The 18,866-nt window shown below is 49.7% G+C and overlaps 1 protein-coding gene across 1 annotated transcript; it reads left to right on the top strand.

Annotated features, from left to right (window-relative positions):
• The first annotated feature begins 1,882 nt into the window (after positions 1-1,882).
• Positions 1,883-8,076, top strand: CDC42EP2 (CDC42 effector protein 2). The gene is made up of 2 exons (XM_081098840.1): positions 1,883-1,966; positions 6,525-8,076. Exon 2 carries the CDS (start codon positions 6,856-6,858, stop codon positions 7,495-7,497), a length of 642 nt encoding a protein of 213 aa, XP_080954966.1. The 5' UTR covers positions 1,883-1,966; positions 6,525-6,855; the 3' UTR covers positions 7,498-8,076.
• Positions 8,077-18,866: the final 10,790 nt, after the last annotated feature.

The raw sequence follows: 18,866 nt of genomic DNA on the forward strand, positions 1-18,866 counted from the left end.
TTTCCATAGCCCTTTCTTGGACCCTCCTTTTCTGTCTCCCTCTTCTCCTTTTAAGAACTCTTGATATTACACAGAGCTCACCTAGATAATTCAGGATAATCTGCCTATTTTTAAAAATTATTTTTATTGATTTTGAGAGAGAGGCAGGAAGGGAGAGGAAGAGAGAAAGAGAAACATCTATGTGAAAACGGCTGTTGGCTGCACACCCCTGCACTGGGGATGGAGCCCACAACCCCAGACATGGTCAAACCAACAACCTCTTGGTACATGGGACCACACGAATCTGCCTATTTAGTCAGTTGGTTAGCAACTGTAATTACATGAATTATGATTTGCCATGTAATAGAACCTATTCAGAGGTCCCGGAGGCTAGGACATGGACATCTTTTTTGGGGGTGGGGGAGCATTCTTCTGCCTACCACTTCTCCTCATCCTTTCCTCCCTCCTGACTTGGCTCACCCCACCCCCTCTTCCTGCATCCTTCTCTACTTCAGGATGTTTTGTTTTCCCGCCTCTCTAAGAGTCCCTCCCACATTTGCAGTATGGAAACTGTCACAACTGTCACCCTCCAGAAAACGAGGTCCCTTCACCCCATTACCGTCCAGTCTTCCTTTGCCTCACTCTTCTTAGCACTTGCCCACCTAGAAGGGCATCATGGTGCACCCCGGGGACTGGAGTCCCTCCATCTCACTTCATTGGACTGGAGGTCCCCATGCAGAGGGCGTTGAATCCCCAGCGACAAAAACAGCACATGGAACTTGGTAGAAACTCAACAAGTATTTGTGTGTGTGTGTGTGTGTGTGTGTTTTATTTCAGAAAGGAAGGAGAGGAAGAGAGAGATAGAAACATCAATGATGAGAGAGAATAACTAATTGGCTGCCTCCTGCACGCCCCCCACTGGGAACAGGACCATGACCTCCTGGTTCGTAGGTGGGCCCTCAAGCACTGAGCCTCTCCGCCCGCAACAAGTATTTGTTGAATAGCAAAACGGAGCAAGGGGACAGCTTCTTTCCATCTATTTCCAGCACCCTGTGCAGGGCCTGCCTTTCCATAAATGTTCCTGGTACTGTATGAATGAAAGAGTGCATGAATGGCCCTGGCTGGTTTGGCTCAGTGGAGAGTGTCGGGCTGCGGACTGAGGGGTCCCAGGTTCGATTCCAGGCAAGGGCACTTGCCGAGGTTGCCGGCTCAATCCCCCAGTGGGGGGCATGCAAGAGGCAGCCAATCAGTGATTCTCTCTTATCATTGATGTTTCTATCTCTCTCTCTCCCTTCCTCTCAAATCAATAAAAAATATTTTTTAAAAAGTGCGTGAATGAATGAAGAATCAAGGTTGTAACAAGGCTAAGTATGGAGCCCACCCCTGCTTCCCTCCGAAGAAGCCACCTAGCCTGAACCGCAAATCCGGGCCCAGGCCGCTCCACCTGCCCACCGCAATGCCCTCTCCTTTTGGGGGCAGGAAACTCCTGGAGGCTCTCGACAGTGTGTAATATTATAATGCAGGCTCTTCAAGGCCTCATTCATTTCCAGAGCATCACTGAAGACACTTGTGCAGACGCCTGCCTGACCCAGCCCTCCAGGGAAGGAACCGGTCCAAAGACGCTCTTGGGATTCTGCAGAATTCACTCTTCCAACTGCCCTCCCCCCGGCCCTCCTAGAGCTGAAACATTTAGGTTCCGACGGGTACCGCCGGAGTCCACGGAGTCCAGCCAGGCACTCGATGCCGCCTGGCCCGCGGCCTCCAGAGCTGGACCGATCCCCAGGACCGCTCCTGCTCCCGGGCGCGGCCGTAGGAGAGGGGCGGGGCGTGGGCGGGGCCTGTCCGGGGAGGCCCGGGCATTGGTTCCGCGGGCCCGGGGCGGGGCTTCAGGGACCAGGTCTGCACAGCAAGTTCCCAGCGCGAGTCGGCCGCCGGGTCCAGGTCCGGAGCTGCCGCCGCCCGCGAGCCCGCCGCCCGCGCGCTAGAGGTGAGTTCACGCTGGGCTTCTGCAGTCCGACCGGCTTCCGAGGGGTCGCCCGAGAGGCCCATCCTGTGGCGCTCCGTCACCCCGGCTCCCATCTCACCTCCGCGCAGGTTCTTTCCCCGGAGCCGCGGGCTCCACGGTGTTTCCCGCCCGCGCCTCGGTCACAGCGGCCACACCCGAGCCCTCTCCGCCTGTGGGGCGCCGTGCATCCCGAACCCGAACCCCCGATCCGCCCTCCATCCTGCGCCTGAGCTACCCTCGCCCCCCCGGGGCCCCAGAGCGCCTTCCTGCCGCCCCGTGTCCCCACCCGATGTTGTTGGGAGCCTGTGTGCAGGGCTAGGGGTCGTATTTTTAGCGGATGGTGAGGTGTCCTCCTATCTTTAGCCACGGCCGCGAGCGTCCTGAAACGGATCCGGGCTGGGCTGGGCTGGGCTGCGCCCCGGGAGAGGGCGGGGAGGAATCGGCGCCGGAACCCGAGCTGGGGCTGAGGAGCGGGGCCCGCGGGAGCCAGGGGCGGGGGCCCGCACGCCGAGCTCTGGCCCTGCGCCGAGTGGACACTCGGACGTCGCCCAGGCCGGGAAGCACGGGGGAGGCTCCTCCCAGAGCTGGGAGACCCGCGCAGGGTCCCGATCGCCCTTTCCCCCCGTGATTGTCTGATTGTGCGAAAGAACCCCCCTGTACCCCCAAGAGGAGAGGATCCCGCAGACCATCCGCATCTGGCGCGCGAACCGGAGGCTCCTTGGGGGCGCCCGCCGGGAGCCGGAGGCGCGCTGGAGACCCCGGCTCGCGCCCGGACTCCTCCGGGACTCGGAGGCACAGACAGAGCGCGCGCGCGCCACCTAGCGACCGCGGGTTCCAGCGCCGCCCCGGGATCTCGAGAGACAGGCACCCCCCCCACCCCCACCCCGGTACCCCCAGCCTCCCCAGGCCTGCGAGGGGGATTCTTCGCTGGCTGTGCTGGGCGGGCGAGACGAGGTGGACGCCTGGGGCCAGGGGCCCTTGGTTTTTTATCTTGTCGGGAGCACTGTGTCCAGATCACAGAAGTGCTTGGGGGAGGCCCCACAGCTGTTTGCCGAATCAAAGGCCTGGCTGACGGTGACATTGCTGCTCTCAATTGCAGTGTAGCTGTAGGGTCTCCAGGTGCCCGCTGGTGATGGCTTTATTGTCAGCCCATTTTGTGGATGGGGAAGGTGAGGGCCAGAGAGGAAAGGTGGTTTCCCAAAATCAGAGTGAATCCTACCTGGAGATGGATTTAGGTGGGTCTCCTGATCGTAAGGTCTGGCTGCTCTTAGAACAGCCCTGGTCGGGGGCAGGGAGTGGTCACTATTCCTTGTGATGGGAGGTCGTTTTCTCTGAAGGAGAAGCCACTCAGAGTGGCTGGGTCCCAGTGCCCACCCTCCCTCAGCGAAGTTACTTAATGTCTCCGAGGCTCAGCTTCTGCCTCTGACAGGCAGTAACGACGCCCACCCGGGCTGTGTCTGGGAGCTTTAAACTGGAAGCTGTGCAAGGGCGGCTGGAGCCGGGGGTCTTGTGGTTGCCAAATTTGAATTCTTGGGGCTTGATGGTTGCAGTTCCCAGCTCTCCCCTGGGTGGCTGATGCTGGCCCAACCCTTCCTCGATAGCCTGTTCTCCCCACATCTGGAATTGGGCGGTATCTCTGGCTCTGAGTGAGACAGCTGTCGGGGACGCCCAATTTGTTGTGGAAACGCTCAGGCTGTCTTGGCACCCCTGTGTAAGGGGGGGGGGGGGGCTGGCCCAGGCCTGAGCAATCCCACCAGTCAGCCCCACTCTCCATGAGCAAAGAGGAGGGAAAAGCCACCCAGGACTTCTCGCCTGCCAAGGAGACAGATAGAATGTGTGTCAGCATGCGCCCTCCCCCGCAGGCCTGGCATGGTGGGCATCTGGGAGGTGACTGAGGGGACTCTAAGGCCTCGAGGCACCCACTGCCGCCCCCTCCCCCCCCAGCTCCTTCCAAGCTTGGCTGGAATTCCCACACTGGAGATTTAGTCTTTGTTTCCTGTTAAGCTGCAGGTGCTCCGGGAGGGGCAAGCTGTCCGGTCTCTGTGGCTCAGCGTGACTGACCCTGGGTGTCCGGTGCTGGGTGGGGTTTCCTCAGTGAGAGCCTGGGCTGAGGGGGTGATTCTGCCACATCTGCATCCTCCTGCCTCCTTCCTGCCTCCTCCTGCCACCCCTCATCCTCCCCTCGCCCTGCCCAGGATAAGGGGGCAGAGCTGGCAGGGCTCCCTGCTGCTCAGCCCCTCCCTGGCTGGGTCCCACTTGCTCAACCTCTGCCGGCCCCAGGCCAGGGCGGGGCAGAGGGAGACGGCGAGGTCATGTGGGCGCCCGCTGGATGACCTTGGGCACGTTCCTTCCTTTGCCTTTTGTGCTCTGATTCCACATCTGTGTCCATGTGTCAGGGCCACTCCCTCACCGTGGGAACCAGAGCGAGCGCTCGGGAGGCTTCCTCTTTCTGTTAACCCAGCGAGACACCCCTTATTTTTTCCACATTAAAAATAGCTTTATTTTTCTGATTTTATAAATAATATAAGCTTATTAAGAGCCTGAGTTTAAGAGAAGCATGGAACAGACTGTCAAATTACAGCGGGAAGGCTGGGGAGTGTTGGGGGGGAGGTAAGAGATCAACCGAAGGACTTGTGTGCATGCACATAAGCATAGCCAATGGACACAAGACACGGGGGGGGGGGCGTGAGGGCATGTGCTGGGGGGTAGGGGCGGCCGGGGGAAGGTCAATGGGGAGAAAAAAAGGAGACATATGTACTAGTATCTGTAATACTTTAAACAATAAAATAAAATTTAAAAAATTATACTATAAAAAAATACAAATGCTGTTTGGGGCGGGGGGGGGGGGAAGACCCTGAGTTTATAAAAGTATGAACAAGCAAAGCAGAGTCACCGGAAATATTACCACCTTAGAGAAGTACCATCAATATTTTGACTGCCATTCTTTCATATTTACATATTTTACTTTATAGTAACAGTGCTAAATATTAGATGATTTTTATTGAGGACACCTTTCCTCTCACATCACTGACCTCACATCCCACCCCTGCCCCCCACTCCAGTCTAGGTAGCACATATGACATCTAGTGCTGGCCTTCCATATTCTTCTCTGTGCACACATCGAATAAAATTCTACGCAGATTGTACGTAGGTACATGTGCATGTGTACATGGGGAGTGGGAGGGGAGTTGGTCAAGGCTTCCAATAAATGGAATCTTCTATATTACATTTTTGCATTTTGCTTCTCTCCCTCTGCAATGCCTTGTGGGAATTCCTCCAATGTCTTATAGCTCCAGTTTTTGTCTGTTTGTTTGTCTTATCCTCACCTGGGGATATTTTTCCATTGGTCTTTTAGAGAGAGTGGGAGGGGGAGAGACAGAGAAACATCGATGGGAGAGAAACACATCGACTGGTCGCCTTTTGCACGTGCCCTAACCAGGGCCCAGGCCGGAGCCTGCAACCACGGTACATGCCCTTGACCGGAATCAAACCCAGGATCCTTTGGTCCACAGGCCGGCACTCTATCCACTGAGCCAAACCGGCTAGGGCATAGCTCCAGTTTTTAAATGGGGATGATAGGAGGGTGGTTGTGATAACTAAATGAGATGTATTTGCAAAGAACTCAGCAAAATGGCAGATACAGAACAGAGACCCCCCCCCCCAACTGGTCCCCCGCATCCATCTTCCCGTCAGGTGCCAGGGCAGGGAGCGGGACAGAAACTACATGAGACTCAGCCCCTGCCCATAGGAACTCCTGACCAGGAGGAGGAGAAAAGAGAAATTCTGAGGTGACCTCACTTCCAGGTGGGATGTGATTGGGCCAGATGAAGGCCGGGGAGGGAGAGGGGTATCTCAGTTACATGGCTCTGCCAGCTGAACACCTACTGTGTGTCCAGCCCTGTGCCAGGTCTGGGTGGGTGAGACAGAGGTTACAAGATCTCTGTCCTCTGTCAGGCAGGGACCTGGGACCAGTCTCCGAGAGCCCCAGGCAATTTAGCACCTGCCTGCCATTTCTTGGGGCGCCATTGATGTGCAATAGGGGCCACGGTGATGAGCAGAGCCAGGGTCCCAGGGCAAGAGGCCAGAGCCAGGAATTTTTTAAAAAATCCTCACCCGAGGATATTTTTCCCATTGATTTTTAGAGAGAATTGAAGGGAGGGAGGAGGGGGAGAGAGAGAAACATCGATGTGAGAGAGACACATTAATTGGTTGCTTCCTGCTACGTGCTCTTGACCAGGAATCGAACCTGAGACCCTTCAGTCTGTGGGCCGACACGCTAACCACTGAGCAAAACCGGCCAGGGCCAGAGCTAGGACTTTGTATGGGACTTCGGGCCTGTCATTCAGGTTCCCCGGCCTCAGTTTCCCCTCTTGTAAGAGAGAGGCTTGGCGTTGGTGATCCCGGCCCTAAGGTGCGGCGGGCCTGTGGCTGAGCACATGCTCCCTCCAGCAGGGCCCCTGCCCTGGGGCTCCCAGGGCTGGCACAGGGGGCCCAGCAGTGAAGTCCTGTCCCTGACCTGTACCCTTGGTGTGTCTTTCAGCTCCTCAGCCCGGGACCCGGGAGCCGCTCACAGGGCAAGGCCAGGGAGCACCGCGGCCTGCAAGATCACCTTCTGCTGCCAATTCCAGTTCTCCACCCTTTGGGGCGAGTGTGACTTTCGTTATCTCAACCCCCTGACTTCAGCCACAGTTCATCTTTCTTTTTCTAAGCCCTTGGGCCAACTTGGCGACCACGCCCCATACCCGCTCTTGGCCCTTGGCAGGGTTTTGGTGCCTGGGTGTTTCCGGTGGCGGGAGGCGGCAGCAGGAGCCTGTGGCTCGGCGCGCGGACGGTCTCTGGCCTCGGCAGCCAGGCCTGGGCAGTGAGTCACTATGTCCACCAAGGCGCCCATCTACCTGAAGCGAGGCAGCCGCAAGGGCAAGAAGGAGAAGCTTCGGGACCTGCTGTCCTCAGACATGATCAGCCCGCCGCTGGGGGACTTCCGCCACACCATTCACATCGGCAGTGGCGGCGGCAGTGACATGTTCGGGGACATCTCCTTCCTGCAGGGCAAGTTCCACCTCCTTCCGGGGACGGCAGTCGAGGGACCTGAGGAGGACGGCACCTTTAACCTCCCCTTCCCCTTCACGCCCGCCACCCTGTGTGGGCAGGAGCTCCCCGAAGGGCCGTCCCCCCTGCTCAAGAACGCCATCTCCCTCCCAGTCATCGGAGGGCCCCAGGCCCTCACCCTGCCCACCACCCAGGCCCCACCCAAACCCCCGCGCCTGCACCTGGAGACCCCGCAGCACTCCCCACAGCCCTCCCCGCAGGAGGCAGGGAGTGTGGACATGTGGAGAATTCCAGAGGCTGGCTCAGCCCAAAATGGCCTGACCCCTGAGTCAGGGGCTGAGGAGCCCTTCCTGTCCCACGCCAGCTCCCTGCTCTCCCTGCACGTGGACCTGGGGCCGTCCATCCTGGACGACGTGCTCCAGATCATGGACCAGGACCTGGACCACATGCGGATCCCCACATAGGACCGAGGCGAGCCAGGCTGGAAGCCGAGGCTGGGGTGAATGCCGGAAGCGGGGGGACATGGCCCTGGCCTACAAGTCGGGATCCCAAGTCCTGCTCGGGTGGTCACTGGCCAGAGATGTCTCACTTTGAGCCTTGTTTGCCTCCCTCCCACCCTCTCCCCATGGACAGAGTACATCTCATTGCTTTCCCATGAACCCATGAGGACACGTGCAGAACAGCCCAGAGGGCCCCCACCACCACCTGCTCCTCCTTCCCCCCCGACCTCTTGGGTGAAGGCTCTGCAACAATGGACTCCCCTTTCACCTCCCTTCTGCCTCAGCCCCCTCGGATGCCCTGATTGGGGGGCAGGAAGGAGGCGGGGCACAGACCTTTGGTGTCATGTCCCGGACGGACGGGAAGCATGGCGTCAGTGACCGAATACCCCTCTACCCCATCCCCTCCAACATGACCAAGGGTTCTGGTCGCAATAAAACTTGCTGCTGCTCATAGTTGTACTCCCTGTACCCTTGTCCCTGACGACGGGCCAGTCTGCAACCTGGGCTGACCCTGGGGGAGACCCCAGCTCCTGGCTTTGGGAGATTTTACCTGATTCTGAGGGCCTGGCCTGGGAGGGACCCGACAGTACTCTCGATGCTGTTTATTGAGCACCCGCAGTGTACTTGGCCTGCTCCAGGCACTGGGGACACAGGCAGATGTGATCCCTGCTCTCCTGAAGCTAATGTTCTAGGAGGAGGAAGATACTAAATTTGTAAGCAAGTAAGCTGATTCCCAATAGTGTTGGACACTATGAAAAACCATTGCATCGGAAATGCCTGGGGCAAGGGGTACGGGGGTGTCCGGGCACATTAGGGTGACCACATGTGATTCGAAGCCAAACCTAGGGCACTTATTCATAGGTACTTGTTCCCTGCAGGTATTCTTTTTTTAAAAAAATATATTTTATTGATATTTACAGAGAGGAAGGGAGAGGGATAGAGAGTTAGAAACATCGGTGAGAGAGAAACAGCCATCAGCTGCCTCCTGCACACCTCCTACTGGGGATGTGCCCGCAACCAAGGCACACGCCCTTGACCGGAATCGAACCTGGGACCCTTCAGTCCACAGGCCAACGCTCTATCCACTGAGCCAAACCGGTTAGGGCCCCTGCAGATATTCTTATGCCTGTCTTTGCCTTCTTTAAACACAGTAAGCAGTGTTACTTTACGGCCATTATCAGATAATTCCAGTATCTTAAATCTTTGTGGGTCAATTTATGTTTCCTGTTGTTTGTATCACTTCTTGTGCAGCGTTTCTTATTTCTTTGTGTGCCTGAGTACCTTTGACTACGGGCTGAATATCATATCTGAAAAATTGTTTTTAGAAGTAATTTGAAGCCTTGGGTGACAGTACATTCCTTTACAGAGGGCATTGCTTGGTACCAAATATGCTTGCTCTGCCAGGTGACTAGGGGCATGATAAGGATGGGTCCAGTTTAAGCCAAGTTCAAGGCTTAAGAGTCCCTGGACCACCAGGTAATATGATTCTGGGCTACATGTTCATACAAGTGGGGGTCCCATCTTAAAGTGTGTGTGTGGGTGGGGTGTCTGACTTCCTCCCTTGGGCAGGCTCTGGGTTTTGATTTTTTTAATATATATTTTATTGATTTTTTACAGAGAGGAAGGGAGAGGGATAGCGAGTTAGAAACATCGATGAGAGAGAAACATCTATCAGCTGCCTCCTGCACGCCCCCTACTGGGGATGTGCCCGCAACCAAGGTACATGCCCTTGACCAGAATCGAACCTGGGACCCTTCAGTCCGCAGGCCAACGCTCTATCCACTGAGCCAAACTGGTCAGGGCTGGGTTTTGATTTTTGGCCCTCCCCACCAAAGACTGCCAAACAACAGCTCGGTTTCACAGTTCTATCTTCCAGATCGGTACATGTCTCCAGAGTAAAAATTGCTTTGAATTCTGGGCTTCCCTCTCTGGGTTTGAGCCTCCTAAATGTTGGCTCAGTGATTCTTCACTATATGATTAGTGTTTCAATGCTTTTAAGATTTTTTTGTTCACTTTCTCTGATTTTTCATTTTTCTTTAGTGGGAATGTTGGAATTAAACACCTAACCAGGAGCCTGTCTCTAATTAACTGAATGTAATATTAAAAAAATCCCCGCGCTGCCTCCTTTGTCCCTCCCTCGTCCCCAGCGGCCCTCACCCTCCTCTCCCCTCCCGCTGGGGAGGAGGGAGGGACAAAAAGAGGCAGAGATACTCATTGTAACGCTCAGAAAGGGTGCTCCCTATTCCCTTGTGTCAGCCAAAGGCCGTGACTAGAAACATCTCCCAAAAATGTTTACTAGCTAAGAACAAACTTAATATAAAACTCTGCATACACTAATTAAATGTTTAGGTGCAGTTATCTGGCAGACCAACTCGCACTATTATTCTGGCTTATTCCACTAAAATGTGTATGTTGTGTAAGTATTTAGAGTAGGTCTTACTGTGCAAACAAAAAAGTCCTGCAGTTATCTTTCTGCATGGCCTGGCAAAGTCTGGGCCCCTGCAGCTCATGGAAGCAGTGGAAAGAAAAGGGCTTCAGAATTACAGGACATCACTCTTAAAAAGGGGGCTTTGAAAACTGGGGCATCAAGAAATTGCTTTGCCATGGCCCCATGTCTCAGTTGGAGCGTCCCATACACCAAGAAGGTTGTGGGTTCAATCCCCAGTTGAGGCTCACATAGGAGGCAATCTCTCTCTCTCTCTCTCTTTCTCTCTCTCTCCCTCTCCCTCCCTCGTCCTGGGCTACATTCGAACCTCAGGCCCTTCAGTCCCTGGGCCGATGCTCTATCCACGGAGCCAAACCAATCTACACTCTTCTCCTCCCTTTTTTTTTAGGGCCTAAAGTAGAGGGTTTCAATCACCTTCTTTTCCATGGTAGATTCAACTAAGACCACGTGTGGAGGTTAAACCACTCACATTTGCCTCTTGTTGATCACTGTCAGAAAAAGAATTCTACAGGGCCCCTGTAGTTCAATTCTGAAATACCTACATGAGGAGAGAGAAAAGGAGAATATGTCATTTTTTTCCATGTCTCTAATATTCAGAAATATTCCCCGGAGAAAATTGTGGAGAAGAGACAGGGAATAAGGTGATGTGTATGTGTGCCTAGCTCCTGATAAGCCTTCTCAAACTCTGAAAGAACAGGATAACTCCCTGTGGATTATAAGGCATCTCTGGTCAGCCTCGGTCTTGAAGAATGTCTTGGCTAAATAGTCCTTTTCCAGAGAGCAGGTTGCCTAACTTAGTGAAGAAGTTGCACCATGGGTATGTTTTCCATCCCATTCCTCTGACCTCATCCTCTTAATTTTCTTCGCAAAGCCAATTTAACAGTTGTATCTCAGACTGAGGCTCAAAAACCAGGCTCATCTATTTGCTTTAACATAACCCCTCAATTGAAAATGAAAACAATTCAGGAAGGAAGACTTGCAACATAAATGGCATCTGTGAATGCTCTGGAAATTAATCCGTTATACACATCATTCTTTTTTGAGGTTGTTTTATCTTCCTTCTAAAGAACTCAGAAACTCAATGGCAACTTGAAACAGAACCCAATTTAGTCCTGTCATTAGACCAAGAGGGTTTTATTCTCCCTGGTCTTCGGTTTTATTCCCCTTCTCATCAAATACTGGAACATATTCACCTACAGCAAGATCTCACTCTTAAATGATGTTCTTGTATTTCAAGAGACCTTTTACAGGGGAAAAATAATAGCTCCCCTCTACACAAAGCTCATGGCTGGAAAGTGAGTCTATTTATCTCCAAAGATTCAACAAATTCTTACAAAGTGTTGGGCCCAAATTCTTGGTGGCTAGAGGTGGAGGTGGGGTTCAGAAGGGGGACGTGACTTGCTCAGTGTCACATAGCTAGGTTAGTGTGTCACCTGTGTGCTTTCTTTTTTTTATTTTTTATTGTTTTATTGCTTAAAGTATTACAAAGAGTATTACATATGTCTCCTTTTTTCCCCCCGCCCTTGACAATCCCCTGGCCTCCCCTACCCCCCAGTGTCTTATGACCATTGGTTATGCTTATATGCATGCATATAAGTCCTTCAGTTGATCTCTTACCCTCCCCTCCTGCCCTCCCACCCTCCCCGGCCTTCCTGCTGCAGTTTGACAATCTGTTTGAGGCAGCTCTGCCTCTGTATCTATTATTGTTCAAACGTTTATAATGGTCTCTATTATCCATGAATGAGTGAGATCATGTGGTATTTTTCCTTCATTGACTGGCTTATTTCACTTAGCATAATGCTCTCCAGTTCCATCCATGCTGCTGCAAATGGTAAGAGTTCCTTCTTCTTTACAGCAGCGTAGTATTCCATCATGTAGATGTACCACAGTTTTCTAATCCCTTCATCTACTGATGGGCACTTAGGCTGTTTCCAGATCTTAGCTATGGTGAATTGTGCTGCTATGAACATATGGGTGCATATATCCTTTCTGATTGGTGTTTCTGTTTTCTTGGGATATATTCCTAGAAGTGGGATCACTGGGTCAAATGGGAGTTCCATTTTTAGTTTTTTGAGGAAACTCCATACTGTCTTCCATAGTGGCTGCACCAGTCTGCATTCCCACCAGCAGCGCACGAGGGTTCCTTTTTCTCCACATCCTCTCCAGCACTTGTCATTTGTGGATTTGTTGATGATAGCCATTCTGACAGGTGTGAGATGGTACCTCATTGTTGTTTTGATCTGCATTTCTCGGATGATTAGTGACTTTGAGCATGTTTTCATATGTCTCTTGGCTTTCTGAATGTCCTGTTTTGAAAAGTGTTTATTTAGGTCCTTTGCCCATTTTTTGATTGAATTGTTTATCTTCCTTTTGTTAAGTTGTATGAGTTCCCTATAAATGTTGGAGATTAAACCCTTATCTGAGATAACATTGGCAAATATGTTCTCACATGCAGTGGGCTTTCTTGTTGTTTTGTTGATGGTTTCTTTTGCTGTGCGGACGCTTTTTATTTTGATGTAGTCCCATTTGTTTATTTTCTCTTTAGTTTCCAATGCCCTAGGAGCTGTATCAGTGAAGAAATTGCTTCGGCATAGGTCTGAGATTTTGTTGCCTTTTGATTCTTCTAGTATTTTTATGGTTTCCCGTCTTATGTTTAAGTCCTTTATCCATTTTGAATTTATTTTTGTGTATGGTGTAAGTTGGTTGTCTAGTTTCATTTTTTTGCATGTATCTGTCCAATTTTCCCAACACCATTTATTGAAGAGACTATCTTGACTCCATTATATGTTCTTGCCTCCTTTGTCAAGTATTAATTGAGCATATTGGTTCAGGTCGATTTCTGAGCACTCTCTATTCTATTCCATTGATTTATATGTCTGTTCTTGTGCCAGTACCAGGCAGTTTTGACAACAGTGGCTTTGTAATACAGCTTGATATCTGGTATTGAGGTCCCACCTACTTTGTTCTTTCTCAGGATTGCTGCAGCTATTTGGGGTCTTTTTTTAATTCTAGATGAATTTTTGGAGAGTTCGTTCTAGGTCTGTGAAATATGCCTTTGGTATTTTAATGGGAAGTGCGTTGAATTTATAGATTGCTTTGGGTAGTATGGACATTTTAATGATGTTGATTCTACCAATCCAAGAACATGGTATGTTCTTCCATCTGTTTATGTCTTCCTCTATCTCTTTTTTCAACGTCTTGTAGTTTTCTGAGTAGAGGTCTTTTACCTCTTTAGTTAAGTTTATTCCTAGGTAGCTTAATTTTTTTGGTGCGATGATAAATGGGATTGCTTTTTTAGTCTCTCTTTCTGTAAGTTCATTATTGGTGTATAGAAATACCCTAGATTTCTTGGCATTAATTTTGTATCCTGCTACATTGCCGAATTCATTTATTAAGTCTAATAGTTTTTTGATGGAGTCTTTAGGGTTTTTTATGTACAATATCATGTCATCTGCAAATAAGCACAGTTTTACTTCTTCTTTTCCAATTTGGATGCTTTTTATTTCTTCTTCTTGTCTAATTGCAGTGGCTAATACTTCCAGTACTATGTCGAACAGGAGTGGTGAGAGTGGGCATCCCTGTCTTGTTCCTGTTCTTAGGGGAAATGGTGTTAGTTTTTGTTCATTGAGTATGATGTTGGCTGTGGGTTTGTCATATATGGCTTTTATTATGTTGAGGTATGATCCTTCTATTCCCACCTTGCTGAGAGTTTTTATCAAAAATGGGTGTTGGATTTTGTCAAATGTTTTTTTCTGCATCAACTGATATGACCATGTGGTTTTTTTCTTTCAATTTGTTTATGTGATGTATCACGTTTATTGATTTGCGGATATTGTACCATCCTTGCATCCCTGGGATAAATCCTACTTGGTCATGGTGTATGATCTTTCTGATGTACTGCTGGATCCGATTTGCTAAGATTTTGTTGAGGATTTTGGCATCTATGTTCATGAGGGATATTGGCCTGTAATTCTCTTTCATTGTGTTGTCTTTATCTGGTTTTGGTATTAGAGTGATGCTGGTTTCATAGAATGAGATTGCAAGTGTTCCTTCCTCTTGAATTTTTTGTAGTAGTCTGAGGAGGATAGGTTTTAGTTCTTCCTTGAATGTTTGGCAAAACTCCCCTGTGAAGCCGTCTGGTCCTGGGCTTTTGTTTGCTGGAAGTGTTTTGATGACTGCTTCAATTTCTTCCATAGTTATTGGCCTATTGAGATTTTTAGATTCTTCCTGATTGAGTTTTGGAATGTTGTATTTTTCTAGGAATATGTCCATTTCTTCCAGGTTGTCTAGTTTGTTGGAGTAGAGTTGTCCATAATAGTTTTTAACAATCATTTGTATTTCTGTGGAGTCTGTTGTTATTTCGCCTCTATCATTTCTGATTTTGTTTATTTGGGTCCTCTCTCTTTGCTTCTTGGTGAGCTTGGCTAGAGGTTCATCAATCTTGTTTATCCTTTCAAAGAACCAGCTCTTGGTTTCATTGATTTTATGTATTCTTTTTTTGGTCTCTATGTCATTTATTTCTGCTGTAATCTTTATTATCTCCTTCCTTCTGCTCAATCTGGGCTTTTTCTTGTTGCTCTCTTTCTAATTCTTTGAGATGTAGAATTAGATGATTTACTACCATTTTTTCTTGTTTTTTGAGATAGGCCTGTAGAGCTAAAAACTTCCCTCTCAGGACTGCTTTCATTGTGTCCCATAGGTTTTGGATTGTTGTGTTTTCATTGTCATTAGTTTCCAGGATGTTTTTAATTTCTTCTTTGATCTCAATGGTAACCCAATCAATATTTAATAACATGCTATTCAGCTTCTAAGTGTTTGAGTATTTTGGGTTGTTTTTATTGTAGTTTATTTCTAATATTATGCCATTGTGGTCTGAGAAGATGCTTGGTATGATTTCAATCTTCTTGAATTTGGGGAGACTTTGTTTGTGACCCAATATGTGGTCTATTTTTGAAAATGTCCCATGAGCACTTGAGAAGAATGTATATTCTGTGGCTTTGGGGTGAAATGTTCTGAAGATGTCAATTAAGTCCATCTGACCTAGTGAGTCATTTAGGATTGCTGTTTCTTTGGCAATTTTTTATCTAGAGGATTTATCCAGTGATGTCAGTGGTGTATTAAAGTCCCCTATTATGATTGTATTGTTGTCGATCTCTCCCTTGATATCTTCCAGGAGTTTTTTTTATGTATTTCGGTGCTCCTGCATTGGGTGCATATATGTTTATCAGGGTTATATACTCTTGTTGTATCAATCCCTTTAGTATTATGAAGTGGCCTTCCTTATCTCTTGTTATGGCCTTCACTTTGAGGTCTATTTTGTCCGATATAAGTATTGCTGCCCCAGCTTTTTTTTCCATTTCCATTTGCCTGAAAGATATTTTTCCATCCCTTCACTTTCAGTCTGTGTGAGTCCCTTATTCTAAAGTGGGTCTCTTGTAGACAGCAAATATATGGGTCATTTTTTTTATCCATTCAGCCACTTGATGTCTTTTGATTGGAGCATTTAGTCCATTTATGTTTAAAGTTATTATTGAAAGGTACTTGTTTGTAGCCATTTCTATTTTTTTGTGCCTGTTTTCTTTCTGAGCTTTTTATTTCTTCTTTTTACATTGGTCCCTTTAGCATATCTTGTATTGCTTTCTTGGTGGTGATAAATTCCCTTAGCCTTTTTTTGTCTGTGAAGCTTATTATTTCCCCTTCAATTTTGAATGATAGCCTTGCTGGATAGAGTATTCTTGGATTCAGTCCTTTGCTTTGCATCACTGTAAATTTCCATCCATTCTTTTCTGGCCTGATGTGTTTCTGTTGAGAAATCATTTGATAATCTAATGGGAGATCCCTTGTATGTAACTTTCCGTCTCTCTCTTGCAGCCTTTAAGATTCACTCTTTGTCTTGAATATTTGCCATGGTAATTATGATGTGTCTTGGTGTGGCTCTTTTCAGGTTCACCTTGGTTGGGACTCTCTGTGCTTCTGTGACTTTTCTCTTCCCCACCTCAGGGAAGTTTTCTGATATGATTTCTTCAAATAGGTTTTCTAACCCTGTTCCTCTTTCTGTTGTTCTGGCACCCCTATTATTTGTATGTTGTTTCGTTTCATGTTGTCCCATAGCTCCCTTAGGCTCTCCTCCTGTCTTTTAATTTTTTTCTCCAATTGCAGTTCAGTTTGGGTGTGTTTTGCTTCCCTGTCTTCTAATTCGCTAATTCGGTCCTCCGCTTCTCTTAGTCTACTGTTGAAACTTTCAATGGCGTTTTTTTTTTTGTTTGTTTGTTTTTTTAAATATATTTTTTATTGATTTTTTTACAGAGAGGAAGGGAGAGAGAGAGTTAGAAACATCGATGAGAGAGAAACATCGATCAGCTGCCTCCTGCACATCTCACACTGGGGATGTGCCCGCAACCCAGGTACATGCCCTTGACCGGAATCGAACCCGGGACCCTTCAGTCCGCAGGCCGACGCTCTATTCACTGAGCCAAACCGGTTTTGGCTCAATGGTGTTTTTTATTGCAGCTATATTACGCTTCATTTCTTCTTGGTTCTTACATAATTTATTGATTTTTTCATCCGTTTCTTTTTGATTCTTACATAAGTTGTTGATTTTTTCATCCGTTTCTTCTGGATTCTTGCATAAGTTGTTGATTTTTTCCTCCATCCTGTTTATGCATTCTAGGACCCTTAATCTGAATTCTTTTTCTGTCATGCTGCATGCCTCTGTTTCACTTAGCTGCTTTTCTGGCAAGTCCTCCTTTTCTTTCCTTTGGGGGTTTCTTTGTCTACCCATGTTTGATCTCACCGACATATCTAGATGTTGAGTCGTTCAAGGGCTGCTCCTTGGGTGGCTGTGGCTCCTTGGGCTGTGGTTGCTCCTTGGGCGGTTGTGGTAGCAGCTGCTCCTCAGTTGGCAGCAGCTCCTCTGGTGAGTGCTGTTCACAGCTGTGGTGGCTCCTCTGGCTGGTGGGGGGAGGCTTCACACACAACTTTTGTTCCTCAGACAGAGGGTGTGGTCATCAGGAGGCTGCTGTTCCTTGGATGGGGGCGGGCTACACATGCAGCTGCTACTCCTTGAACTGGGGCGGACTGCTCACGTGGCTGCTGATCCTTGGATGGGGGCTGGATGCATGCTGCTGTTGTTCCTCTGATGTGGTGGGCTGCTTGTGGGAATACTGCTCCTAGGACTTGGACAGGTTGATTGCAAGTCTGCTGCTCCTCGGAGGGGGAGGGGGCTGCTTGCGCGGCTGCTGCTCTTTGGATGGGAGTGAGCTGCATGCGTGGCTGCTCCTCCTCAGACAGGGACGTGCCACTCACTCGGCTGCTGCTTGTCAGACAGGTGCAGGCTGTTGTGGCTCTGCTCCTCGGACCGGTGCGTGCTGCGCAGGGCTGCCGCTCCTCGGACATGGGCGGTCTGCTCGTGTGGCTGCTGCTCCTCGGACCGGGGTGGGCTGCTGCTGCTCCTTGAATGGGCCCGGGCCGCTCGCAGAACTGCTGCTCCTCGGATGGGGGTGGGCTGCTCACACAGCTGCTGTTCCTCGGATTGGGCAGGCTGCTTGTGCAGCTGCTGCTCCTCGGACTAGTGCAGGGTGTGCGCAGTGCTGCTGCTCCTCAGTAGGAAGACTGCTCATGTGGCTGCTGCTCCTCAGACAGGTCGGACTGCTTGCGTGGTTGCTGCTCCTCCGAAGGGGAAGCGGGCTGCTCACACAGCTGCTGCTCCTTGGACAGGGGCAGGCCACATGAGGCTGCTGCTCTTAGGCTCAAGGCAGGCTGCTCACGGGGCTGATGCTCCCTGGACGAAAGCGTGCCGCTCACATGTCTGTCCTAGGGGAATCCTGTTCCAGGGGTTCCCAAATGTGTGGACGGAGTCAGTGAAGACTATCCACCCTCTTCCTACGGTGGAGTCCTATCTGTCCCGAGTGTGGGGGAGCTTACCTAGGGGAATCCTGTTCAGGCGTCCAGGCTTCAAGTCCCTGTTCAGGTGCCATCTGTTGGGGTCCAGCCCCAGCAGGTCCAGGGGTTCCCAAAGGTATGGATGGAGTCGGCGAAGAAGGAATGACACGGAGACAGCGTTCAGTTGATCAGCAGCCTAGCCAGGTTCTCTAGCCAGGTTCTAGCCAGGATCTCCAGCCAGGTTCTGTGTCACCTGTGTACTTTCTTTCTTCTCATAGCTATTGGGTACTTTCCCTCAAAGTGAGACCCAGACTCTGGTTGGAACAAGAATTCCTGTCCTATGCTCCTCTGAGATATAGCACCCAAGGCAATAAAAATGTTCAGCTCTTGCCATTGTCTGGTGTAAATCTCTCTATATTCACCTGTTTCCCTTGGGAGAGAGTGACTCACTGGACCATGGCTGAAAACCCCACATAGTCCAAACCTTGGTGATCTGTTTGGTTTATTCTCTCAATGGACCTCTTCTCTGTAGCTACACACACCCTCTGTCCATTCCTTGTACTGTTTATAGTACCTCCCATCACAGGCTCTGTGCACATTATTTCCCACATTCAATCGTCCTAGCCCACCCTACCAGCCACTGTTCACCCGCCTAATCCTCTCTCATTCTTTAGGTCTTATTTTAAATGTCCCCAAGGCAACCACCACCAACCCCTGACTTCTCAGACTATCAGAAATATAGCTACCTGGACCATTTATTCATCACACTGATCACATTTGTGATTATTTCATTGAGAGTCGCTCCCACTTCTCCATAAACTTCATGAAAATGGGAATGGAGCTAGTCATTCTCTTCATCGCCATAGATGTAGTCATGTGTTGACGAACTAGCCAAAGTGGCCTTCAGGCTCTGGGGTGGAGGAGAAAAAGCAGGTGCTTTCATTATAAAGGACAATGGGACTGGCAGGAATTTGCTTGTCCACTCTCCTTTATGATGGGCCTTTCA

Source organism: Myotis nattereri (genome assembly GCF_964212035.1).
Source record: "Myotis nattereri genome assembly, chromosome: 9".
Taxonomy (NCBI): domain Eukaryota; kingdom Metazoa; phylum Chordata; class Mammalia; order Chiroptera; family Vespertilionidae; genus Myotis; species Myotis nattereri.

What these genes read in the sequence shown, in the direction of transcription:
- CDC42EP2 (XM_081098840.1), top strand. Translation starts at nt 6,856, where the DNA reads ATGTCCACCAAGGCGCCCATCTACCTGAAGCGAGGCAGCCGCAAGGGC.